Source organism: Lampris incognitus, chromosome 8 (genome assembly GCF_029633865.1).
Source record: "Lampris incognitus isolate fLamInc1 chromosome 8, fLamInc1.hap2, whole genome shotgun sequence".
NCBI classification, from domain to species: Eukaryota; Metazoa; Chordata; class Actinopteri; order Lampriformes; family Lampridae; genus Lampris; species Lampris incognitus.
In genome coordinates, this window is record NC_079218.1 from 42,893,369 (window position 1) to 42,921,073 (window position 27,705).

Here is a 27,705-nt window from a genome sequence, read left to right on the forward strand (position 1 = left end):
ATCCTAATGGGGACATTTTGGTCCCCATTAGGATAGTTAAACATGCACACACACACACACACACACACACACACACACACACAGATTAAAAAACCCCGATCTGACAGGATCACTGGCCAGAGGACCAGCAGCCGGTAGGTGACATTTCCCTATCGGCCTGCAATCAGCCGGTACGCGTTGCACCTGCGTCCTGACTGGTTGGCCTGTGATTGTGTGCACCTGTGCTGGGGATTATTTAATGGGTTGTTTTGCAGACATCGCGGTCGAGTCTTGGAGAGGCTTCGTGTCGGTCCGCGGAAGCGCTTGTGTCCTGAGCTCTCAGCTGTCTCCGCTGTGTGTGAGAGAGTGTGTTGTGCTTACTTTAGTATTTTTGTGTATCCGAGTTTGCTTTATTGCTTGCCCTGTTTGGCAGTATTTTGGGTTTTTTTTGCCATTGTGTGTTTTGCTGAGGTCCAGTAAAGAGATTTCGTACTTGACCAGCTGCCTCTGCCTCTCCTACAATTGGGTCCAACACGTTCTGGTCCAAACACTGGACATGTCTTTTTGCCAGGTCACACGAGATGACGTTCAGCCTAACAGGAAAAAAAACACGAAATTAACTCGTAGGTGCAAAACAAGTGCCAATTTAATCGCAAAACCGGTTTCAGTCTGAATGTTGTTGTAGTTGCAGGACATCATTACCTCATTTACAAGCCTCGGTGCATGTGTGGTGGGGAACGCTTCACCGGTAGGTTGAGTGGTTGTGAATGCAGCTCCAGGCCTGACTCCTCCCCCAGCCAATCTTCTCATCAGGGCCAGGTGATCTAAGCCACCTGTGCAGTCCTTTTTTTTTTTTTGCCTTCTCTCTTCCTCGGCCTCCGTGTCTGGTAGTTGATGCTTCAGTTCCTGAACTTCCAGCGTGGAACCCCCTGGTGTTTGCTGCCACCGTGGTGCTGCTTATCAAGAGTATTTCCTGGTTTCGAGGTCCCCTGCTGGAGGTGGCTCACCTGCTGCTGTTTTGCTTTAGTTTCTTTTGATTACTAACTGGGTTGGCCCTTCTTTGGTTTTTTGTTGTTGACCTATTTGATTTATGTTATTTCCCTCGGCGGCCTGAGTGTCATCTTGTGGCGAGGTCCCTTCACGTTGTGTGTGCATGAGTAGGAGCACCGGGACACGTGCGGAGAGTTTGCTGTGCTGCACGGAAGGTGAGTTTTGGTAGCACTCCTCAGTTAGTCTGCCTTCCACAGTTGGCCTCAGCCTAGCTTTCTGGTTTAGTTACCATTATTTGTGTAGGCTGGGCTTTTTTTTTTTTTTTTTTGGTATTGTAGCGAATTCGGGGGGCAACCACAGGAACTGCTGCGGCCGAGACGCGAACCCGTATCGCCCGCACCGCAGGAGACATCGCTGACCGCTCGACTAAAGGGTCAGACCCGGCGACCAACGTGTCTACTTATCCATGCACGTTACAGTATTTTTAAGTGGCTTTTTTATTTTCTCAATTGCATTAAAAGATCCTTTTTGCAAATTATTTGTAATAGATTCAATGGCTTAATGGTTTTTTTCCCCTCGATTTCCTTAGCAGCTCCAGTTCCGGTCCTTTCTCGTTTTGATTAATTAAACGAAGTGTTTGTTTTTTGAACCACGTCTCTGTCCTCCTTCAGTAGCGAACCCCTTCGCCCGGCGAAGCTCCAAAGCCATAATTCTGGTTTTAAAGAGAAATGGTATTTCCTGGGGTTTAGTTCCCCAGGGGGCGTCGCTGGCCCTTTCCGTCGTCTTGGCCCTCCGCCACGCAGGCATGCAACAAAAGGAAGAAGAGGGACTGTTGGTAAACATGTGAAAATGTGGTTGCGACAGAACACAACCAGTCGGTCCTCTGAGTGGACACACTGACCCACGCTGCTGACAAATGGACAGGGTTGTGTTTCAGTTTGAGTGCTGTGAAACGGATTGAAGCAACTGGCGAAACTTGTCCTGTTTTTGCCGTCAGTTTGATTTTTTTCTGGTTGTTTCCCCAACTTCGCTTGTCTGCTGGCAAGCTCGGTTGAAACGGAGCAGAAGTGGTTTTGTTTTGAGTTGGGACTGCGTGCCGTTTCCGGTGGGACACGTGTTTGGTGTTTATGGGTTTTGACAACTCGAGCGCCGTCACAGCAAGTGTTAAGCGGCTGTGAAAATCTCCAACTGATAAAATCACGCAGTCAAACGATGCAGGAGGCTGGTATAGAAACACATTTATTGAAATATAAATTACAAATTCATTAAGTTCGTATATAGTAAAATTCTCATAAACGTAGATATCCGGAAGCGCTGTAGCTGAGAGTGGAACTCGGGGGAGGGGGGGGACAACTCAGAGGGGGGCTTTGATTCGCTGCAGGCTCATGATGACGTCAGATAACGGGAGACGAATCGGGGGGGGGGCCTGTTTGACGTCATCCCCGGTGGCTCTGACGATCAGATGACGCCGTTGTCTCACTGAAGTGACGGTGAGAGTCCACGCTGTTCTTTCCTCTGAACCTTTCAGGCAGGCACATTTTGAGACACGACAAATTCTTGCTTGGCAAGAACTTTGACGCAGAATAAGGCGTCATTTCTGAAAGAGTCCCGTGAAATGCTTCGCACACAAACTGTGGCGAAAAAAAACAAACAAAACAACCCTGCATCCTCCACTTGGATCATGGCAAGCCTAATGACAAGGAGGGGGGGGGTTGTAGATAGTCAATACCCATCTTGAATTTTGATGCACCCCTGCTGATACACGATGACACAAGCAAATTAAAACAAAAAAGAAAAAAAAAAGTGGGCTAATTTGAGAATACAAGACTGCTGGGACTACAGCTGCAACAGGGCGTGGATAATTGGCTAAATGGTTGAAAAATTTATATTTTTTTAAGTTCAGTGTGTCTTAAAACGTCTTAAGGTAATTAATCTACTGGTCAAAAGCAGAATCATCTCAAAATAGACAGCAGTGTTCTAATTGCGATTGGTGACGCAATTTGTTTAGGATAACCTTGCAAAGTATGATAAACAATGACATGTTAACAAACGACTTCAGCTAAAAAAAGAAAAAAAGAACCTTCATTGTGTACATTTTGTTACCTGCAAAATGTAAAGTTGGTCACTGATATGACAACAGCTGGTGATAAAAAGCTTTGATAATCACAGCACAGTTAAATTTTTGTTAATACTCTCACTTTGTTATCGCTTAATTATCAGCTATTGTTTAGAAATCACTTGCAGCAATATAGCAGCAATATTCATACAATAAAATATTGCTTGAATTTGATTTTTATACACAAACCTGAGCTATGAGGTTAACACTATCACAGAGTACAAATAAAAGGAACATACGTATGAGAAAATGTCACATTCAGTTATAATTCTGGTGCTACATGAGCCAGATGTTCCTTTAGAAACATGAAATTATTGAAATGCTGAACTTACTGAAATGCTTAATAACATAAAACTGCCTGTGCCAAAGCTTAAAAAACTTTCTAATATATCCTACGTCCAAGAGCTTTTTTGCATATACCGTATTTCCCGGACTATAAATCGCTGCTTTTGTTTTTGTTTTTTGAACTCGTCTGGCTGGTCCTGCGATTTATATTCCAAAGCGATTTATACGACTTAATGTTGTGGAACGAATACGCTGCATTTCATCTACGGCCACTAGATGGCACTGTTTGATCCTGTGGCTCAATACTGAAAATACTGTACCAAAGTGTTGCGCGGGTCGGGCGAGTTCGGGTAAGCTTAGGAGAACATATCACAGGTTCGGGCGGGCGGGTCAAACAGCGACAAAGCAGTGCTCTGAGTAAGTTATCGATAACTTACAGAAACACTGTGTGCAATAGGCTAGGCTGTGCATTACTAGCCCACCTTCTCCTCCCCTCTATCTGTCTCTCTTGCTCACACACACACACGCGCGCACACACACACACACACACACACACACACACACACACACACACACACACACACACACACACACACACACACACACAAGCAGCGTTATCATCAATTTACGGTTGTGGTTTCGGGCAATGTATGTGTTTTAGACTGTTGAGGCTTCCCCTGTGGTATCTGTAGCTTTTGGTTACACCACCAAAACTCCTTTTTAATGTTTTGTGTGTGTGTGTGTGTGTGTGTGTGTGTGTGTGTGTGTGTGTGTGTGTGTGTGTGTGTGTGTGTGTGTGTGTGTGTGTGTGTGTGTGTGAGCAAGAGAGAAAGCGAGAGAGTTCACATCTTTAATGATGGTTTACTTGTTTTGCAGCTATTCGACCATAAAGAACACCGTTTGGAACAGTTCGTCTGTTTATTTGGTAGCCTGGACCCAGGTGATACCAGGCTAAGACACGATAGGCGATGCCCTGCATTAGTGTGTTGTGCTGGGCAAACAGCCCAAAAACGAAATAGCGCAACGCCGCTCACTTTGCTGTCGCCCGGACTAAATCTGGAGGTTTGCGGGTCTGGTCGGGTTCGGGTGGTTAATCAACGCATCTTTTAGCGGGTCAGGCAGTGCGGATTGGCTCTAATAACGGGTCGGGTGGGTGCGGGTATTAAAAAAAACCCTGACCCGTATCACTACAGTTACAGTATCACCATATGAATGCGACTTATACGCTGAAGCGACTTATTTGCGATATTTTTTTCTCCTTGCAACAACACATTTTTTGCCGAGTGCGACTTATACTCCGGTGCGACTTGTAGTCCGGGAAATAAAGACCTATCCATGTTATTGGAGCTGGCACTGGTCTTTTGTCTTCACTTCTTCTTTTGGGTGCCAATAACTGGAATGCCCTTCACAGGAAGTATTTCTGAAAAAAAAGAAAAACAAATCAAATATCCAGCAATCCAACTCCCTTTTAATTATCCAGAACTAGTTAACCTTTTATTTCCTTCCTCAGGGTATTTGTACATCACATTATCCATCAAATCAGATCCTTCCTTATGAGGAATTGTTGTCGTTCTGTGTCGATCAGAGTTGGCTGTGAGCCTGATATTCAAAACAATTGTTGGTAAATGAGTTATAGCTCACCTGTAGTGCGACGGCTGCCACCACAGCGAGGATGGCCAGGAGCACCATGCGTCCCATCCAGCCCAAATTGGGGTTTTTCAGGATGAACATGCGCGCCCAGCTTAGTTTCTTTTCCGTGTGAGGAGGGTAACGCATACTGTTCACTCCCTCCATCTTCAGCTGCTTGATGAGGCAGCCTCGCAGGTGACTCAACTGGTCGAAGCTGAACTTGCCAAGGTAGCAACCCATGCCGCTGTTTCCTGCAGACCAGAGCAAGAGTGTTAAAACATCTGTGCTCTGTATTTATGTCTTTGGGGTTTGTGTTTTGGTTGTGTGTTGATGTTCAGCGACGATGCTGATGTTCTACTGGTGGCACAGTGGCCAAGTGGTTAGCACTGTTGCCTCACAGCAAGAAGGTCCTGGGTTCGAACCCCAGGCTGTCTCAGGTCCTTTCTGTGTGGAGTTTGCATGTTCTCCCCCTGTCTGCGTGTGTTTCCTCTGGGTGCTCTGGTTTCCTCCCACCATCAAAAAGACATGCGTGTTAGGGTTAATACTCCTGTCTGTGCCCCTGAGCAAGGCAGTGGAAAGAAGAACTGGAGTTGACCCACCGCTCCTATACGATAGGATGGGTTAAATGCAGAGAACACATTTCACTGTAACCTGTACAATGACAAAATTAAAGCGGCTTTCCTCATGGGTGTGCGTGAAAGTGAGAGAAAATGAGAGACACAGAGAAGACAGAGAGACTTAAAGAAAAATGTGAGAGAGAAAAAGAAGGTGAGTGAATGAGTGAGCTCAAGTGAGACTAAAGCCCATTCTGACTCTCCAACAAACTTGCTTACAGAACATAATGATGTGTTTGAGGACAGAATTGTTTTGTTGAAGCATTGACCAGTATATTTCAAGTCCTACTTAAAGTAGATTACTAGCAAGGGGAGATGTGTGTATGCTAATAGATCTAAATCCTGCCCCCTTCCCCTTAATAAATCCCAAACCAAATTGAAACTGTGCACACGTGTATAAGCCTCTCGTTCCACCCCGTCACCGGCCAGAAAAATCCATAAATGTATGTTGAAACCCCCCTTTTCAAGTGCAGATTAATATAGCCCACGTTTCTCAGTCAACTCAATGGCAATGTTTGAACAGAAACCCAAAAAATAATTTCACAAACCGTGAAGTAGTGTGTGATTTACCAAAAGTGCTAAATATAGCCAGATCTGAGCCATGCACCGTTAATGAGTTCAAGAAAAAGGGGGGTGTCTGGGTAGCGTAGCAGTCTATTCCGTTGCCTACCAACACAGGGGTCGCCGGTTCGAATCCCTGCGTTACCTCCGGCTTGGTTGGGCGTCTGTACAGACACCACTGGCTGTGTCTGCGGGTGGGAAGCCGGATGTGGGTATGAGTCCTGGTTGCTGCGCTAGCACCTCCTCTGGTCGGTTGGGGCGCCTGTTCAGGGGGAAGGGAAAACCGGGGGGAATAGCGTGATCCTCCCACGTGCTACGTGCCCCTGGCGAAACTCCTCACTGTCGGGTGAAAAGAAGAGGCTGGTGACTCCACATGTATCGGAGGAGGCATGTGGTAGTCTGCAGCCCTCCCCGGATCAGCAGAGGGGGTGGAGCAGCGACCGGGACGGCGCGGAAGAGCAGGGTTATTGGCTGGATACAATTGAGGGGAAAAAGGGCGAAAGAAAAAAAAAATCACATGTTTGGTTGCATCTCGGTTGTTCAGCGGGGCACAGAGGTGCCTCTTAATCATTCCGCGCCCCCCAAAGGGCATGGAGTGACATAACAAGCAACAAAGAGTTTGCACTGAGTATACGGACGATGGCGTTCGGAGACAAGCTTGCCAGTGTTTCTTTCTCGAGAAGTTCTTTGGATGTTTTATGAATACTGCCTGCCTTCGACAGAAGCTTGTCTACACTTACCTACTCCACCAAAGGGCAGAGTGCTGACAGAGTAGTGAACGAGACAGTCGTTGGCCACCACCCCTCCGCTGGAGGTCTCGTCTATCATTCTCTTAATTACCTACAGAGAGAGGAGGAAAAAAGTCATCTTATTTGTGTGTGTGTGTGTGTGTGTGTGTTTGACGGTGCACTGTGTATGTGATGAGATACCTTGTCATTGGGTGTGAAGACATAGAGTGCGAGGGGTTTCTCTCCCTGGTTGATGAACTTAATGGCCTCATCTAATCCGCTGACGGGTAAGATGGGCAGCAGTGGACCAAATATCTCCTCCTGCATCACCTTCGCCTCTGGTTTCACGTCCCGCAAAACTGTTGGGGCTAAACAGAGTCGTACACAACACAATCACGATCACTATCACGAATAATTACTGTTGCGCCATCATGAGTAATCCCTGTTTCAGCAGTTATTTTAAAGGACCGATAATACGATCCAAAGGCCATCCTCTGGGACTTGTATGGGATGGCAGATGCCTGTGACTTTGTGCAGTGACTAACTGTGGAAGGTCCTGAGTACACATCAAATGCCTGACTAAGATATTTGGGGCAGTTGAGATTGAATTAGTAACGTTCTGTGAGAACCACTGCGCCCCCTGTGTAAGGTCAGTGACAGTGAACAACTGCATTGAACCCATCCTAGCTGTGTAGCTAGGAGCAGTGGGCAGCCGCCGTGCAGCGCCCGGGGACCAACTCCAGTTTGTCTTGCCATGCCTCGGTCAGGGGCACAGACAGGAATATTAACCCTAACATGCATGTCTTTTTGATGGTGGGGGAAACCGGAGCACCCGAAGAAACCCACTGCAGACACGGGGAAAAGATGCCAACTCAACACAGAAAGGACCTGGGATTACCCCCAAGGTTGGACAACCCCGGGGTTCAAACCCAGGACCTTTTTGATATGAGGCGATAGCGCTAACCACTGCGCCACCGTGCCGCAAAACACATGGTGCCATGTCCTGTATTACTACAACATATGAATTTAAGGCAAGGTTTTGCCTAGTCAGCAAGCCTCATTTGGATATATAAAGATTAGAAAAGCTAAAACAAGACACCTGTTTGCCATGAATGGTAGGATCTTTCTGCCAGAGTTTGGGATCGATATTCATGTGATCAATGCAGCCTTCACGGCTGTCAAAAAGTATACCAATGAAACAGTCTGACTCGTCATTCTCTCCTCCCAGAGCGATGGTGCTGTCCTCTGTCATGGCCATTACCCTCTTGAAGTGGCGTTGGTTGATGATGCGGCCGTAATCAGGGCAGGTCTTTGGGTCATCTGTATAGAACTCCTAAGAGAAGACACAATATCAGTCCTGCATGACACAATGAAAATCTCTACTACTACTACCACCACTTTCGGCTGCTCCCGTCAGGGGTCACCATAGCAGATCATTCGGTTTCCATTTCGTCCTGTCCTCTGCAACTTCCTCTGTCACACCAGCCACGTGCATGTCCTCTCTCACCACATCCATAAACCTCCTCTTTGGCCTTCCTCTTTTCCTCTTCCTTGGCAGCTCCATATTCAGCATCCTTCTCCCAATATACCCAGCATCTCTCTTCCACACATGTCCAAGCCATCTCAATCTTGGCTCTCTTGCTTTGTCTCAAAACTGTCCAACCTGCACTGTCCCTCTAATATAATCGTTCCTAATCCTGTCCTTCTTCGTCACTCCCAATGAAAATCTTTGCATCCTCAACTCTGCCACCTCCAGCTCCACCTCCAGTCTTTTCGTCAGCGCCACTGTCTCCAAACCATATAACATAGCTGGTCTCACAACCCTCTTGTAAACCTTCCCTTTAACTCTTGCTGGTACCCTTCTGTCACAAGTCACTCCTGACACACTTCTCCACCCACTCCACCCTGCCTGTACGCTCTTCTGCACTCCCCGTTACTTTGAACAGGTGACCCCAAGAATTGAAACTATGACACAATGAAAATCGAAGGATGGAAAACTGAGTGGGAGAAGAGGCAGGAATGCTGAAAGGACCTATATGGTTTTCAGGAATGCTGAAAACCATATAGGTCCTTTCTACCTATATGGTTTTCAAACTGATTCACCCTTGTTTGACCTCTTTCTGTGTAATGTTAAAAATGATTTTAAAAGTTGAGCACAGTACATTGTGCTTTAACTGTTTTTTTTCTCGTGTTTGCATCACTTTCTCTAGAATAATGCGAGGAATAAGGAAGTGTGTACGTGCCTCAATTTCTTTTTTTCTTTTTTTGGATTTCCCCCCCTTTTTTCTCCCCAATTGTACCAGCCAATTACCCCACTCTTCTGAGCTGTCCCGATCTCTGCTCCACCCCCTCTGCCAATCCGGGGAGGGCTGCAGACTACCACATGCCACCTCCGATAGATGTGGAGTCACCAGCCGCTTCTTTTCACCTGACAGTGAGGAGTTTCACCAGGGGGACGTAGCACATGGGAGGATCACACTATTCCCCCCAATTTTCCCTTCCCTTCTGAAGAGGCGCCCCAACCAACCAGAGGGGGCGCTAGTGCAGCGACAAGAACACACACCCACATCTGGCTTCCCACCCGCAGACACTGCCAATTGTGTGTGTGTAGTGACGACTGACCAAGCTGGAGGTAACACGGGGATTCAAACTGGTGATCCCCGTATTGGTAGGCAACGGAATAGTCCACCATGCAACCCGGACACCCCTATGCCTCACATTTCTTACCTGTGTAATACTGCAATGTTTGAATACTGAAGAGACACACTATTTGCAATTTCTTCAACTTTGTAAACTTGTTAGATTTCTTTTTGCATACTATGTAGAAGAGAGACCTATTATTCCCTAAAAATCCTTCACTTCCCTTTTCTCCTTAACTTACACGTTCTACTTTTATGATGCCATCTGTATTTTTTTTTTGGAACCCCCCCCCTTTTCTCCCCAATTGTGTCCGGCCAATTACCCCACTCTTCCGAGCTGTCCCGGTCGCTGCTCCACCCCCTCTGCCAATCCGGGGAGGGCTGCAGACTACCACATGCCTCCTCTGATACATGTGGAGTTGCCAGCTGCCTCTTTTCACCTGACAGTGAGGCTCCTCGCCAGGGGGACATAGCGCATGGGAGGATCACGCCATTCCCCCCAGTTCCCCCTCTCCTCCAAACAGCTGTCCCAACTGACCATGAGAGGCGCTAGTGCAGCGAGCAGGAAACATACCCACATCCGGCTCCCCACCTGCAGACATGGCCAATTGTGTATGTAGGGACGCCCGACCAAGCTGGAGGTAACACGGGGATAGAAGAACAGACGTGTTTCTGATTCTCATTCATTCAGAGCTCTAATCTGGTTCTGATTATACGGGTCCTTTCTACCTTTATGGACTGCTTGACCGCTTCTATGACCTGGTCCTGGATGCTTGGCTCACACAGGATATAGTCTGGGGCGATGCAGGTCTGACCGCAGTTGGTGTACTTCCCCCACGTGACACGCCTGCAGCATATAGGAGAAACAAGGGACACAAGAAAAGAGAAGTACAGGTTATGATAAAAAAATTAAGGATATGTATAAATGAAGAGATCATGAGATAAACAGGAGGAGGAGAATTAGAGAAGTGAGAAAATAAACAAGAAATGTTAGAATGAATAGGCCCAACAAGTGACACATGTGCCTTTATCTTTTCAGATCATAAGACCACATGTTTCCCACCATTCCTTCCACTGAACTGTGTGTAAACATGCAGTGTTTTCACAAGACTTGTCACAAAGAAGACGATACCTCTGTAAAATTATCAGAATCCCAGACCTGGAACCCCTGGATTACCCCCTGTGCACCTCATTGGGTCAACTAAATGATGCCTTATACTTATGCAGAGAGAGACAGAGACAGAGACAGAGACAGACGGTGACAGACAGAGAGCAAGAGAGAGAGAGAGAGACAAACAGACAGAAAGACAGAGACACAGAGGGTGAAAGAGAGACAGACAGAGAGAGAGAGAGAGAGGGAGAGAGAGGTGTTTTACTAGTAACTTTGAGCAAAATGTCAGGAATAGGGGGACAGGCCCTATGTAATGAGAAAACGAGAGCCGACTGTCGATCATCCTGTTCTTTGCAGATCTGAAGGGCATGACTGCTGCTTCACTGAGCCTAACTGATGCATCCCTGGGGATAGATAGAGGATTTGGTAGGGACATACAGCAGTTAAGTTTTGTGAAAGTGGAACTGGAGGTGCAACTCCCTCATCCAAGCAGATATGTTCAATCATGTTTTATATATCCGGTGGTGGAGGAGCTGACGTAACAACATTGGATACGGCGTTGCCAAAGGGCACTGCAATAGCATCGTAATAGGTGTCCGAAAGTCAAACAAAAACAGGAATTTCAAGGGCGGCAACTTTAACTAACTGGGTTAGGATGTGGCAGTGTTCTGACCTGCAGGCTAGGTCTATGTCACAGTTCTTGTCAATGTAGCAGGGGCTCTTGCCGCCAAGCTCCAGCGTGACTGGGGTCAGGTGTTTGGCAGCGGCCCCCATGACCAGTTTGCCCACCATGCTGTTTCCAGTGTAGAAGATGTGGTCAAACCGCTGGCGCAGCAACTCCTGGGTCTCTGGTACACCTCCGGTGACAACTGGATAAAGTTCCTAACAACACAGATTAATTCCATACATTAGGTTTATATGTGACATGCAGACGCTAAGGAAACATGGTGGATATCAAGGCTATCCTAATGGCAGTATTGTAATCAATACACATATATACACACACAAACACATGCACATATGTTAGGAAGGAACACTGAATGGATGGGTGTGAGATGGGCCAAGCGAGGATTCAATATCTGTGGGAACAAACGAATCAAGTCAAGTTTATCCGTATAGTCCTAAAAAACAGGAAGACATAGTAGTATCTGCATGTTTTTTACAGTAGTATCTACCCTCTATCCTTATACCCCTCATATTTGGTCAGTGCAACCATGTGCTGGGGGTTATAAAGAAACCTCAAGCAATTCCAACTGTAAAAGGTCCACACAACACTAAAAAAAACCTAATTTTCACAGGGCATCTGGGTGGCGTGGCGGTCTGTTCTGTTGCCTAACAACACAGGGATTGCTGGTTCAAATCCCTGCGTTATCTCCGGCTTGATCAGGCATCCCTACAGACACAATTGGCTGTGTCTGCGGATTGGAAGCCGGATGTGGGTATGTGTCCTGGTCGCTGCACTAGCGCCTCCTCTGATCGGTTGGGGCGCCTGTTTGGGGGGGAGGGGGAACTAGACGGAATAGCGTGATCCTCCCTTGCGCTACGTTCCCCTGGCAAAACTGCTCACTGTCAGGTGAAAAGAAACGGCTGGCGACTCCACAAGTATCGGAGGAGGTATGTGGTAGTCTACCGCCCTCCCCTGATCGGTGGAGCAGAAATTGGGACTGCTCAAAAAGAGTGGGGTAGTTGGCCCCAATTACCCCACAATTACAATTACAATTGGGGAGAAAAGGGGGGGGGGTCCAAAAAATAAAAAAAGCTTATTTTCACTGATGTACTTCGACACATCCCAGTCAGAGACCCTGGTGCTTATCTTGACATTTTAGTGCAATCTATACAATCTATACACAAAGCAGTGAATTTCAGCAAAGTGCTGCTTCTGTGGTTATAACTGCATTATTCAACCATGGATTGTCACAGGCAATGTGATGAAATATGAGTCACAACCCTGTGGCTATGCCCTTCAACCTCCTGCTATTAAAAAAAAAAAAATCAAATTCCTCCGTTGAGGTGAGGAGTATTTGAGCGAGAGATGTATTGAAAGTGAGAGCGAGAGAGAGAGTGGACAGTCATCGAGAGAGATAGACCAAAGACACAAACAGGGTTCATACACACTTTCACCAATGAGTTTCAATTACTTTTCCATGACTTCTCCATAACCCTTAACTGAGTTTCCATGATCAAAAAAAAAAAGACTTCATTGTTCACTGAAAATTATTTATTGTAAAACCAAGTAAAATTAGGTCTGCGTTTCAAACATGTGGCGCCTCTCTAAAACAAATCTTTGCAGTCTATTTCCTTGTATTCACTGTTAACAAAATAAATACATAAATACTACATTTAAAATGAAATAAAATAATTCTCCCAAAAACTAGAGAAGGAATATGTGTCACTCAATAGTGTGAAATAAATTGTAAACAGTTTCAAACATAAGTAATTAAACTCACACTAAACAATTAAACATAAAATAGCTGAGACTACTAACGTAAAAGATGTCTCGCTCTGACGTATGTAAAGTCTGGAACTCAGTGTGGAACAAGTTTTTGTAGTGTGTGTCCTTGTATTAACACTTATGGCAACAGTCACATGGCAGCTTAGTGCTTCATCTCAGCAAGCTTCTCATCAATTTGCTTTTCAAGGTCTTGAAGACATGCCTTCTCTTCTTTGTCAGTGCAGTGCAAACTGTTAGATTTTTGTGATGAAAGTCAGGTACCAGTGGATTCAGCTTTGTCAGCATACTCATCAGCCGACTTCTCCAGTGCACCAATGTCGTTCTGTACTCTGGTCCTCTTCTTAAATTCATCAAGCTCATCTGCAAGAGCCTTTCTTTTTTGCACTCTTTTCCTTGTCATTGGCCCTCTTCTGGTCATCCAGGTAGCTGTGGTACCTTTGTCTAGCTCCATAAACTGAGATTAAAAGCTCCTTGGCGAGTTGCACATTAGTTACACTGCCAACCGATCTGATATGGCCAATGATGAGCCTCTGAGCAACCAAAGAGGCTTCCTTCTGATTCTCCACAATCAGCTCCTTGTTGATTGAGAACCCTCTCTCAACACTGGCCCGTCCATGAGAGAGAACTGGCAGCATCTTCACCACATGCCATACCTTGGAGAATGCTTTGTTGGTTGCCATTGTCTCATGTAGTTGAGTGTCCACTCTGTCTGCCTTGGGGTCAAACTCTCTGAAGCTGGCTTGAAGGGCTGCAAAATCGCAAAACTCTCCAAATTCTCAAAGGATGTCATCACACGCCGACTCTTTAACATGGTTAGCTCCAACAAGATGGTGTAGCATCCTTTTCATTTGAGCCAGGCACAGTTCTTTGGATCCAGCCATGCATCTTGGGTCAAGGCACTGCATACTTCTCACTAGCTGGTGGTTCACAGGAGCCTTGTTCTGTAGCTTCTCCAGTATTGTGATTAATGTCTTGCATTCTATCTTAATTTCCAGTGCCTGCCTCTCTGATACCTTGTTGGTGGATATCAGTTGGTTAAGACAAGTTTCAGCTGAGAATCCCAGGTTGATTTTGGTGACATTCTTTGTGTAGGTTGCTGTCCTGGAGAGGGGACTTGCAGGAGTTTCAGGATTGAGGTGGCCTCCTTCAGAGGTTTCTCTTTGCAAAATCACCCATGAGCCCTGTGAATGACATAAAAATGAAAATAGTGTGGAAAAATTCATTCACTACATATTTTAACTCACTAGGCTGAAACAATTAATAAAATAGATATATCGATCAACAGAAAATTTAAATTTTTGTTTAATTTTAATAGTTTTCATGTGTTTTTTTAAATGAAAATAAATAAATAAATAAATAAATAAATATGATATGCGCCATCTACAACTTCATCAAAACTGTGTATTTCTTTGTTCAGTATAATAAAATGAAACGTTTCTGACTGCTGGATAAAATCAAGTAATGTCAAGATGAATCATGGTTCAGATAACGTGTGATGAATATTTACCCTAATTTTGTACTTTATTACCTTATTTTTCCAACATTTTATGTTATGCTATATATGTTGTCAGCAACAGTACAATGACAATAAAGAAAAAACTGCATCTCGTTAATTCAGAAAATCAGAGCAGATTTTTTTTTCAAGTGAATGCAATATGCTTCCGTACAGGTGAGACTAAAAGGCCTACAGCTACATATCTTTAGATAAACAGAGGGAGCGACAGAAACATAGCACACACATATGATATGAGACTCCTTACCTTTCATCAGCTGAAACATATCTTTGCTGAGGAAGGGTAACATCAGCTTATCTGTCCGATAGAGGGTGAGGAAGGGGGCGATCTCTCTTGCGATGCAGTTGAAGAGCCTCACTTTTGGGATGAACGGAGGATCCTTGGAACTGTTCTTCGCGGCCTCAAAAGACTTAACCTTCGGATCCAGTAGATCACCCTTCCACACCATCTCCATGTCGATGGTCAAGTGGGGCCAAAGCTTCAAAGCTCGGTCAGGCACACCAACATTTTCAAGCCAACGGCGTCTGCAGAACTTGAGCATCACGGTGCTGCATCCAGTGGCGGTGACAAAGTCCTTGTGACGAGCGGGACAATCACAGAAAAGCCAGTCAAGAGTGTATGCTCAATGTCCCAGCTGGTAGCTTTGCATCCCTCTCTGAAAGCGTTGTGCATGATATGCAAACCGCAAGATCCAATACCAAGAAGCAAGTTGTCCACCTGCTTCCGCATCTCTTTCTGGATTAGTTCAGATGCTTTCCAGTTCACGTTTGGCCCGTCCATGGACAGCTGGATGAGGTTATGAACTCCTGTCTCAGACAGTGCTTTACTTATCCTTTCGACGATACCAACTGCAGTGGAATGTCCCGAAAATTCTGAGCCAATGTATTTAGTCTTAACCTGTGCTCCTTCCCACAGCCTCACATGTAAATCCATTTGTTTAGGCTACAAATGGTGGTTTAGGCTCTCGTCAAATAGCACTACATATGCCGTTTGTTAGGACACTTCTGCCAGTAACAGCCTCTTAAAATACAGAGCAAGCCCAAATGTGCAGACATATGCACACTTTTTCTCATCGCAGGCAAATCTTGCAATCTGGCTGTCCAGGAATATGGTTGCAAAAAGACAGCTCGTGTCCTCGGATGACTTGAATGAGTAGTGCGAATTCACGATTGCTGAAGCTGCAGTAGCATCACTGGATGTATTTGATACACCAGAATTCATAAACTCACTGATGGGAATTGCGGTGCTAGCAGTAGCAACTGCTGTCTCATGCTTTTCCCCCTTCATGTGGCTAACAAGCGCAACCTCGCCCGTATTCGAAATATCGAATGTTTTACAGCACACCTTACATCTAGCATGTTTTAGGTCAGTGTCTTGCCAGCCACAACTGGTGCTTATCCTTATAAAGCCACGTATTACTGAAGCTGCACTTCCCTGGCATGTTGGCACAGCAGGTTTGCCACCTGCTACCTTAGCGTGCCGGAGGGCTAGTGGCAGGGCCTGTAATCACAGACTGAAATAACTTCTCACACGCCACTGAAATACCGCAACGGTTATGTGCCAATTTAGTTTTTTTTAATGCTTGGATTAATTAGTAATTACAATTGATGCAAATTTAGATATATTTCCATGACTTTTCCAAAACTTTAAAGAGAAATATATATTCCACAACTTTTCCAGGGCCTGGAAATTGCATTTTAGATTTTCATGACTTTTCCAGGTTTTTCATGACCATATGAACCTTGTACATATTTTGGTATTTTTGCACTGCTGCGGGAATTAGCGCTCTCCCTTCTTCTACGGGCGGTATGGCTCAGGAGGTAGAGCGTGTTGTCTAGTAATTGGAAGGTTGCTGGTTCAATCCCCGGCTCCTGCGGAGAGCGTGTCAAAGTGTCCTTGAGCAAGACACTGAACCCTTAACTGCTCCTCATAAGCAGGTTGGCACCTTGCATGGCAGCCTCCACCATCAGTGTATGAATGTATGGGTGAATAAACCTCTTATCCTGCTCAGGGTCACGGGGATGCTCAAGCCTATCCCAGCAGTCATTGGGCGGTAGCCGGGGAGACACCCTAGACAGGCTACCAGTCCATCACAGGGCTGACACATTCAAACACCTAGGGACAATTTAGTATGGCTGATTCACCTGAACTACACATCTTTGGACTGTGGGAGGAAACCGGAGCACCCGGAGGAAACCCATGCAGACACGGGGAGAACATGCAAACTCTACACAGAGGATGACCCGGGATGACCCCCAAGGTTGGACTACCCAGGGGTTTGAACCCAGGACCTTCTTGCTGTGAGGCAGCCGCACTAACCACTGTACCACCATGTCGCCTTCGGTAGACTAGAAAAGTGCGATATAAATGCACACCATTTACCATTTTCCCTCCATGGTTGCTGTTTACTTGAGCGTTGTACAGAACAGACTCAGCTTTTCCCAAAGGTAAAAAAAAAATGTGGGGCACGGTTTGATACCTGTAGCCCATCCCAATATTTTCCCCAGATTCTGACAATTTTTTTTTAAAATCTCAGATGGGGCCGCAGTCTAACTAAACTGGGGTGTTTTGTTGACCTTTAAGTTTACTGACTGTGTATCATGTAGCCTATCCCAGCAGTGGTCGGGCATCAGTTTCCCCGCCTTCCATCCGATAACTGCTGGGATAGGCTTCAGCATCCCGGGACCCTAATTAGGATAAGCGGCTTGGAAAATGGATGGCTGTATCATGTAATTGATTGACTGATATCTTGCTGAGCTCTCGCATTATTTGTTGTTAAACTAGACACAAGCATGAAATGAAAAACAATCAGTGACCTGACAAATAAAGGATAATCTTACCTGGTCTAACCTCAGCCTTTATTCTAGAGCTACACTCCCTGTGGGAGCTGGCAGACACAGCTGAACTAACAGTGTGGAGATCAATAATAATAAAACTTCTGCTTAATTACTTTAGCTTCAAGGCATGCCCGTGCACAAGTCATTTTGGCAAATGATATGAAACATTCAAAAAGTACTAGTAGAGTACAAGGCCGACGTGCCACTGTGAATATTTACAAAGGTGTCTGGATTCAGGATGGGGGTGGCAAGTGTTAATTAGTAAGTAAGCTTGTGGGTAAGTTAGTTAGTTGGCTGGGGTTTTATGATCTCAACAATTCATTAACCATGGAATATAGGTACTATGATGTGTCTGACTTTATAAACTCTATATACTCACTATACCAGGGGTCAGGAACCTTTTTGACTGGGAGAGCCATAAAAGCCAAATATTTCTAAATATATTTCATTGAGAGCCATATAGTATTTTTAACGTATAATAAATTAAATATGTCTTACTTTTAATGCGACTTCTGGTGCTGCATGGCGTATCAAAGTGCCACTTTATATTTGACCGTTTCATCGATGCAATTTTATCATTGCATATTAGACATACCGCAGATCCTGCTCTCTCCACAAATGCAAATTCCTCTGTCCACGCAGCCTGGAATGCACGGTAATCATAGTCTTTTTTTCTTTTCGCCATCTTTTCCGTTACAAGGGTTGAAGCGGATAAACTAGTTGGCTATCTGATAAAATTGATTTCTTCACCTTTACAATGACCCGGACATGCTCGCGAGCCATTGGTTCCCGACCCGACCCACGGGTGACCCGTGACCCGTGAAATTTATCTTCAAAACTAATTTCTGTTTACTTTAAAATGACAGTATTATTAAGAAATATCACAAGTATTTTAAAATCAGTTCCAAACTGATTTTTTTTTTCAACTCAAAATTGTCTGGGAGCCATATGCCGTCACCGGAAGAGCCATATATGGCTCGCGAGCCATAGGTTCCCGACCGCTGCACTATACTATCACATTACAATGTTCTATGTACAGGAAAATCAATAATTTCACAAGATACTTTCTTGTTCTCCCAGGAAAATTATTATTTTTTTCACTTTCCCATATTTATATTTATAGAGGTCAGAACAAGGTATCATCTACAGAACATCATTCCTAGAGCTGAAAGATAAGATAAGATAAGATGTACTTTATTAATCCCCGTGGGGAAATTCATTTTCTGCATTTAACCCATCCTATTGTATAGGAACAGTGGGCAGCTGCAGCGCTGGGGGACCAACTCCAGTTTTTCTTTCCAGTGCCTTGCTCAGTGGCGCAGACAGGAGTGTTAACCCTAACATGCATGTCTTTTTGATGGTGGGAGGAAACTGGAGCACCCAGAGGAAACCCACGCCGACATGGGGAGAACATACAAACGCCACACAGAAAGGACCTGGGACGGGCCTGGGGTTCGAACCCAGGACTTTCTTGCTATGAGGCAACAGTACTAACCACTGGGCCGGGACTGTTCAACAACACTAGTGGGTCCACTAGTGAGTGCATTGTCCATTCAATCCTTACCTTGTCTATGTAAAGGGGCAGGAGCTCCTCCATGAGTTTGGACGTATGAACACAGACCTCAGAAGGCTTGACTACAGCAGCATTACCTGAAAGGGAAAAGAACAAAGTGACCAGAAGTTCAATAATAAATTCCAATATATTTTATTTACATGCATGCATTTTATACTTACTGATAATTACATCATCAATATATTTTGAGTGTTAGTGTGTACTGTGACGATTACTTTTGGCCTATTATTTTTTTCTTTAAAACAGTTTAATAAATTTAAGCCTGGTCTCACATTATAATGGTGAATAAAAATATTCATCTGATAACTTCTCTGAAGAAATCAAATAAGCGTATTCTCACTTGCTCCTAGCAGGAGACCAAAAGAGGACACAGCAAATGGCAATTTTGCCTTCTAAGACTGTATTTCCCATTTAAAGCACCTGTCTGACTACATTCACAACTTTTGGGATTTTATTCAAAATCTATGTTTTGAAAATTCAAATTCACTTAAATATCAAAATGTGCATCCCTTTATTAAAATAGATATCTGTAAAGCTAAAGAACCGACCTCTAACCTACTAGGCACATATAACTCTCCTTGTATCTGGATCTGATAGTGCTGGGTTAAAGGATAAAGTCCAGCCTGACGCAAACACTCACAGAATCCTTCTATTAGCCGTGACCTGGCAAACCTTGTTACGAAACAGCCACTGGCACCTCCCTGCTTTGGACAAATAGAGGCCCAAATCCATCTCGTCTTATATTCTGAGCTATGCAAATGTTTAACGTATACAAGTGTTTACCTTCAGCAACTCTTTGTCTAAACTGAGCTTGCAAAACTGAGCGGAGGATACGTTGCTGTGTTTGTTTTATTTCACATTTTCCCAACATGTGGTTGCTTTTTGCCTTTGCTATTACACGAGCTCTTGCAGCGCAGCGATGGTACAGTGGAACAAAAACAAACAGAAGCCTACAGTCTCTGCACATGCATGGCGAAAAAGCAAATTCTGGGATTCTGTGAGAGACCCTTTCATACCCTACATCAACGTTTCCCAACCCAGTCCTCAAGGAGCCCCTATCCTGCAGATTTTCATTGTAACCCTGCATGGGTAGCCCTGCTTGTACTTACTCAACCAATCATCTCACAGCACTTAATGATGCAAGGTGTGCAACATCTGACATAATTCATTGCTGATTGGTTGAATAACTACGAACAGGTTTGCAGGGTTGCAAAGAAAATCTGCAGGATAGGGGTTCCTTGAGGACTGGGTTGGGAAACACTGGCCTACATGATACCAGGAAAATGCTGTGTCAATGTGCAGGAGGACTGTGTAGTACCCAGGATTTATGTACTAGGATTTTGAACCACGGGCCCTGTCAGACCTAGGGTTTTAATCCGGTGTGAGGGGCCTATGTTACACAAATGCATAGCCAGGGGAGAGTAAATACATCAAAATTTCAGCAAATGCAGAATTCTACAAAAAACGCCTACGACTTACAATCAAGCACTTCACAGGATATTAGACCTACAAAGCCATCACAGGCCAGTTCAGTACTTGGCTTGGAGCCTTCGTACAAACAAGCACAGAGCAGCGACTAATGGTAGCTTTTTAAGTCAACGTGAATTATGCAAGACTGAATTCAACGGCTACAATTGAGGGCGTTGGAGTTCCTGTCCTGGGTGTAGCAGCACAGGAGTAAAGGTCCATTCTATCCAATGTGAGGATGGCACTTTACCCTGGCCTTTGAGCACAACACTGTTGATAGCAATAATCAGAGCTAAAGACATAAATACGCTCACACATACAGTGCATAAATATGTGCGCATACACAAAGACACACATGTATGTGTGTTTGCACCCCAGTGACAGTTACCTGCACACACACACACACACACACACACACCTCACAGCACACAACCACTCAAACCCCCATGGCTCACTGCTGCCTCACAGCAGACAGACCCTGGGTTCACCCTAGTGTCACTGAACTGCGCTTATCTTAAATTAGTCGGATATTCATAACACTTCCAATAGTTAATTTTTTACATTTTTTAATTTATCCCCCTTTTTCTCCCAATTGTACTTGGTCGATTAGCCCACTCTCCTGAGCCGCCCCGGTCGCTGCTCCACCCTGTCTTGCAAATCCGGGGAGAGCTGCAGACTACCACATGTCTCCTCCGATACATGTGGAGTCGCCAGCCACTTCTTTTCACCTGACAGTGAGGTGTTTCTCCAGGGGGACGTAGTGCGTGGGAGGATCACGCCATTGCCCCCAGTTCCCCCTCCCCCCTGAACAGGCGCCCTGCCCGACCAGAGGAGATGCTAGTGCAGCGACCAGGACACACCCACATCCGGCTTCCCACCCGCAGACACAGCCACTTGTGTCTGTAAGGACGCCCGACCAAGCCAGAGGTAACACGAGGATTCGAACTGGCGATTCCCATGTTGGTAGTCAACGGAAGAGACTGCTACGCTACCCGGATGCCCTTCAATAGTTAATTGAATAATGACTGAATAATATATTTTTACACGTGGTTTTTAATTTGCCGGAGGTGGGTTGTGTGTAAACATACCTTAGTTTTTAATCAATGAAACTTAGAGGCTAGTGACTTGACAACGAAGGCAACAGCTAACCAGTTTTCAAACAGTTATTTACTACAGTTAGTCAGTCCCTAAAATTGCCGTTACTCCCATCTCTGGTTTGTATGCATTATTTAGAGACTCAAAATTATCCATAGTTGTGAAATGAGAATAATGTCTGCATGTCCTGTGAAGGACTGGAGTCCTGTCTCAAATGTCCTCCATGCTTGTGCCCAAAACCTGCTGGGATAAGCCTCCCACTTCCACCAGACACTCAGCTGCATTATGGAGATACAGACAATGAATGAATGGATGATTGCTCTGTGCCTCATTCACTAACTCGCTGCCAACGCAGTCAAATCTAGCCTTGAAATGATAGCAACGCCGAGCATAGTCCACTGAGCCTTTGACCCACCAATGACAGGCTGACAGGGTGAAAGCAAAGCTATGCAATGGCCAGAAGACATGAGGAAACTGTTAAAATAGAATGGAGATAGACTGTATGGCCAAGATATCTTTAAGAGCACAAAAAACAAATGTTAAAATGGAAATTTATGTAAAACACAGTCAATAAACCAGGTTGGGGGGGGGGCTGCTAGCTAGCTATACTATATCAGCTTTCCATGTTCTGAGTCCGCAGACAGTGGACACACAGTTCCCAGTTGCCCGTGGTGCGGGGAACTCAGGTTCGATCCCGTCTGCTCCCTGGATTCGCGCTACATTCGGTGGCAGTGACGGGATGCTTATGGGCTCAGAGGTGCGAGGGGGAGCTGGTATGCAGAAGTGCGAGGACACACCTCCCAAAGGAGGGGAGTAGTGTAACAGTGTATGACCATGGATGTGAGGACTCGCTAGCTCGTTGGCTACCATGTCTGACCCTTTAGTTGACTGGTTAATGCAGTCACCCATGGTGCAGGGAACTCAGGTTCGATCCTGCCTGCTCCCTGAATCTGCACTACATTTGGCATTCATAGTACAGTTGAGGGTCCGCGTTGGTCTGGTGTTCCACGCATGCGTATGCTTGATGAAGCCAGAGAGCCGATCTAACATGGAAATAACGGGAGGTTTAAAGGCACTCATGCCTGCATCACTGCTCCTGCTTTTCAGCTGTCTCTTGGCCTTCACAAATCTGTCTCGCAGATATTTCCAATTTTGACGGCGGGCCTTTTCATCCCTCCCAAGCATTTCTCACCAGGAGTTCAACACCATTTGTCTGCCTTCAGCTGTTTCCTATGCTGCACCCAAACTCTGGAACGCCATTTCCCGTCACACTGGACTCCATTACAGAATTCAAAACTGCTCTTAAAACCCACCTTTTTACACTAGCTTTCTCACTTTAACAGTATGAACTTCATCATCTTCATCTTTTTTTCTTAAACTCCTGCTGATGTATGCTCTATTGCTTATTGTGTGTTTTATTGTTGCTTGCACTAATCTTTTTTTTTACTGCTTTGATTTACTGGATTTGATGTAAGGTGACCTTGAGTATCATGAAAGGCACATTTAAATAAAATGCATTATTATTTATCATTCATTGTTATTCTTTCAAAGACAAACTGTATAAATGTGGGTGACGGCGGACAACCTCTCTTGAAAACAAGCATCCATTTATATGGAGCATGCGCAGTCGGCGGGCTTACGATGCATACAATCCACGCGGTCCCGGGTTCTGTGCTGCACACGAACCCTCGCGGACATGGGCGGATGACGACATTTACGTCACGCAAACCAAAGCAGACCCTCACAGACACGGTAAGTATGAATTGGCCTTAAATTGATATCCTGCTATTTCGACTATATTTGTAAAAGCTAACAAATAGTTAATTACGTAGTTACTTTCAGGCGCGGATCTATGGGGTGGCAAGGGGTGGCAGCTGCCACCTCTGGGACACAGTCTTGCCACCCCTGCTGCCACCCCATTTATAAATCAGATAATATGTTTTTAAAGTATATTTTATGTACATGCATGGTGAAGGTCAATGAGACCCGCACCAAACTCATCTCAAACAGTAGAGAACAAAATGCATTCGATGAAATCCGAGTTTTGAATAATAATACTACGTTTAGAATAATGACCATTTCCCCCCTCCTTGAACCTCATGCTACCCCTTTGCCACCCCAGGAAAAAATCTCTAGATCCGCCACTGGTTACTTTATTCCAATGGTTTCCAATAAATGATACAAACCCCATCTAGCCCCATGTGACACTGACTGGCAAACCTTTTCTCGTTCGTGATCTGACAGCCTCAGGGCTGGTTGGCCCTAGCTTGTCCTTCCTTGGTACCTATGCCAGGCGGTAGCCCGGAGGGGACTGTGTGTGTGTGTGTGTGTGTGTGTGTGTGTGTGTGTGTGTGTGTGTGTGTGTGTGTGTGTGTGTGTGTGTGTGTGTGTGTGTGTGTCTGTCCGCAGCTAATCTCACAAACTACTGGGCCTATTCGCCTACATTTTTTTGTGCAGAGTTATGAGTGTATGATGAAGAACCTCTCATGGTTACGGTGATTCAAAACCTTCGACAAACGTTTGTTCTCGCTATCGCTACTCCCTCTGTCCATTCACTCTCTAGCTCACTCGACCAACACTGCTCTCCGTCGTTGCCCGATCTAAGATAACTGTGCGCGTGTGCGACTCACATCTACGGTTGAGTCAGATCAGGGAGCAACAGGGTCAAAATCAAAACATTATGTATTCGGGTAAGATTCTTGAAAGTAAACGAGAAGTCAATCGTATTTCGCAAAGTAATGGAGTACAGTTAGTTTCTTTTCCAAGAAATTCAATTCCTTCCAGCTGAATTACTGTGGTGGAAAGAGAAGCGCTGGCATTAATCTTGGCTTTGCAGCACTTCCATGTCTACCTTGACTCCAGAATGCCAATCGTAGTATTTACTGACCATAACCCACTCGACTTTTTCAGAGGCTCATGCGATGGGCTCTGTTTTTTCATCCTTGCAACTTGGACATTCGGCATATTAAGGGCAAAGATAATATTATGGTGGACGCCTTGTCTCATGCACCCTTGTACCACTTCACAGCTTAACTAATAACATGTCTTCTACACTGTCCTCTGCAGCCTCTATTTTCCTTCCTCTTAAATTGCTCCTAGGCACCAAGGCTGCTAAGGCTGAAGATGCTGAGTCTGGAGAGAGGGGAGGAGTTTTCAAGTTGTGTAAAGCTGTGTTTTGACAGGGGGGTTTGTTTAGGCCAAGCACATCTCATCTTAAACACTGTTAAGTTAAAGCTGTCAGGTTTTGTTTTGTTTTTTTTGTAATGTAATTATGTTAATTCATTTTGTTTATGGTGCAGGGTAGGAACCCTGTCTTATGGGGGAGGAGTGTGATGGCCTCAGGGTTGGCCCTATCTTGTCCTTCCTTCCTAGCTGTGTTTTAGCAACATTTGGCCTCAGGGTTGGCCCTATCTTTTCCTTCTTTGTTGGCAGTGTTTTTCCTGCACACATGAGAAGTTTCCTTTCAGGGTTTTTTGCCACAAAGCTTCAGGTCTTTCCACCAAATTCAATGAACTTGCTTAAATTTAACCTAAATTAAACCTAACCCTAGCCCAATGCTTCTGTTAGAAAGGCTTTCTGGCAGCTTTCAGTCAGAAAGCCCTGAAGGCAAACTTCTCCCGGGTGCGTTTTTCCCCTTTGTTCCAGGAAGTTGTTGGGTGGAGCTGAGTCCTTGTCAGAGATGCAACACATCTACTTAGCAGGCTAGGTTCAGGAGGCTATAGATCAGATCTGGAAGATCCTCTCTCTCACACACACCCACTCATACACACTCTTCACCACTCACACGGACATTGCATACATACCAACCTGCTGACAGACACACCCTATTATATTGCTTATTTAATTTACTTCATTAAAATATTTAGCATTATTTTAAAGACTATGTGTGGTCTCCCTCTTTTGCCAAATACTTCTGAGCCAGGTTGTGGCAGTGGGCACAGAGAGTGAGAAACCTGATGACCACCAGAAATGTTAACAAGATGTAACAATGTATCCCTGTGTCTCTAGCTAGTTCACTGTTGTGGGACTGTATACAAACTAAGCATGAGGGATTGCTGCTGTGCTGTAGCACATTTACATGCAAAAAAGGTAATAACATGAGAAAAGGAGAGGAGTGGTCTCGACTCCCATTAGCATAAGAGGGAAGGTGAAGGGCAAGGCATTCACTTTGTCGCTGAATGTATTGTCAACACATTCTCCCAAAGATCAGAAAAAGTTACTAGTTTTGTAGCAAGTCCCATTTAAAGTATTAAGTTGCCAAGTGGGGCTGAAAAGTCAATAAATATGGAGACAAAGTTGCCAACTTGGCAAATGCAGTTGTGAGAAGCTCACAGAGGAAGGAAAAATGGCATGATCCATGTGAGGGGAAATCAAAGGGGGCTGTAAATTAAGACACTCATTTTTACATGGTACTTTAGATGTTTTTCCCTATTTCTTCACTTTCAAGCATCTCAAGCCTTGCTGGACACATTTCAACTTTAGACCCCAGCTATCAGTTTCTTGGCCTAGTTATCTGAGGGCATGTTGGTGAGTATGTGAGCTAGTTACTCTGGATACACAGTTATACACACACATGCACACAAACATCAGCATCCTACAATACCGGCAGCAATGGCTCCTATGAGAGGCTTTATGGTGATTGCCCATGGGTAGTTCCAGGCCCCAATGATCAGCACCACACCCAGGGGCTCCGGTTGGATATAGACAGTGTCAGAGAGGGTGAGCAGGGTCTTCTCCACCGAACGGGGGGCAGTCCACTCCTTTAAACTCTTTATGGCTAGGTTGATCTCCCCTTCCAGACCCAAGGTCTCATACATCTGGGTGCTTACCTCACTCTATGGGGAAGGAAGGGGGGGCGGGGGAGATGTGCAGCATTGTATTTTATTGTGAAGAAAATATTTACAGGGTGAATAGTTAGTAAAGACCCAGAAAGTAAGGCTGGTAACCAGACATTTGGTGCTCACTTTATTAAGGTCTTTTTTGAGGGCCTCTGAAATCTCCTTCTGCCTCGCAATGAAGAGTTGCTGCAGGTTTCTCAGCTGGCGGATCCGGTGCTCCAACGGCTTGGACCTGCCGGTGAAGAAAGCCCTCCGTGCGCGCTCCACCGCTTGCTGTTCACGGGACATTCTGGAAAAGACGCGCATATACGCTGTTTATACACTGTTTATACACTGTTTATACACTGTTTATGCCGTTTATACACCGTTTATACCATTTACACACCGATTATATACCGTTTATATACAGTCGCTGAACGAACATCTTCTGGCTTCTGTTTTTCTATCTGTCTTTATAAGTGTGCAAGTCCCGAGTATTTCAACAGAAGCGCATAGACAGGCGTGGCCAGTGCAGTGAGCTTGAGCGCTCCCGTGCAAGTTAAGGCTGAATGACACAAGACAGGCATAATGTTTTACAATTTGACCACAACTTGACAGGATCGCAAATAAAACAGTTGCACAATTCGACTGAATAGCAATTACTGCACAACTAAAAATGAACTCCAAAAAAAAATATTGGCTGCAGATGTCACCTCGCTACTATAGCAGTATACTGATACGCTGCAGTAGCACCAAAAAGCGTTGTAAGCGACCTTTGACACAGTTGCGCAGCTCGCTTCCCCTAGACGAGAGTCCTTCAAAAGGACGCTTGACTACGCTTGACTAACAAAAACGTTATTATAAACTTACCTGAAGGATAATTATCTGGATCTTTTGTTTGCGATCTTTAGGGAGAGATAGCCTCCAGTCCTGACGGAACAGAAAGATATCGAGTGATGGAAGCTTTACGGTTCTCCTTACCCGTTAGATCACGCCCAAAGAGGGGAGGAGCCATGACCCGTTGGTGCTGAAAGAAGCTGATTGGTCTGGGCTCTTGTCACTCAAGTATCCACTGTGCGTGGACTCCATGAGAGGTTCGCTCCGCCTGGAAGGAATCCAGAGGACTTCAAAAAATTGCGATAATCAAACACATACATTAGTTTTATTTTATTCATTTTCGGTGACAATTATTTATGGCAAAAAAAATCTATTACATGAGTATAATCGTTGTGTCGAAACATCTTTAAAAAAAGAGAGAAAATAATCTGAGAAGTCATACTAATTGATTATTTTAATCG

The 27,705-nt window shown here is 45.0% G+C and overlaps 1 protein-coding gene across 1 annotated transcript; it reads right to left on the reverse strand.

Moving 5' to 3' along the window:
* Positions 1–4,167: 4,167 nt before the first annotated feature.
* aldh3a2b (aldehyde dehydrogenase 3 family, member A2b) lies at positions 4,168–27,395 on the reverse strand. The gene is made up of 11 exons (XM_056284688.1): positions 27,278–27,395; positions 26,555–26,717; positions 26,194–26,425; positions 19,020–19,105; positions 11,326–11,534; positions 10,271–10,388; positions 8,094–8,235; positions 7,104–7,270; positions 6,915–7,014; positions 5,012–5,250; positions 4,168–4,790 (listed from the first exon to the last, which is right to left on the reverse strand). The coding sequence occupies exons 2-11, from the start codon at positions 26,714–26,716 to the stop codon at positions 4,776–4,778; spliced, it is 1,470 nt and encodes a 489-aa protein (XP_056140663.1). The 5' UTR covers position 26,717; positions 27,278–27,395; the 3' UTR covers positions 4,168–4,775.
* Between the last annotated feature and the right edge of the window lie 310 nt (positions 27,396–27,705).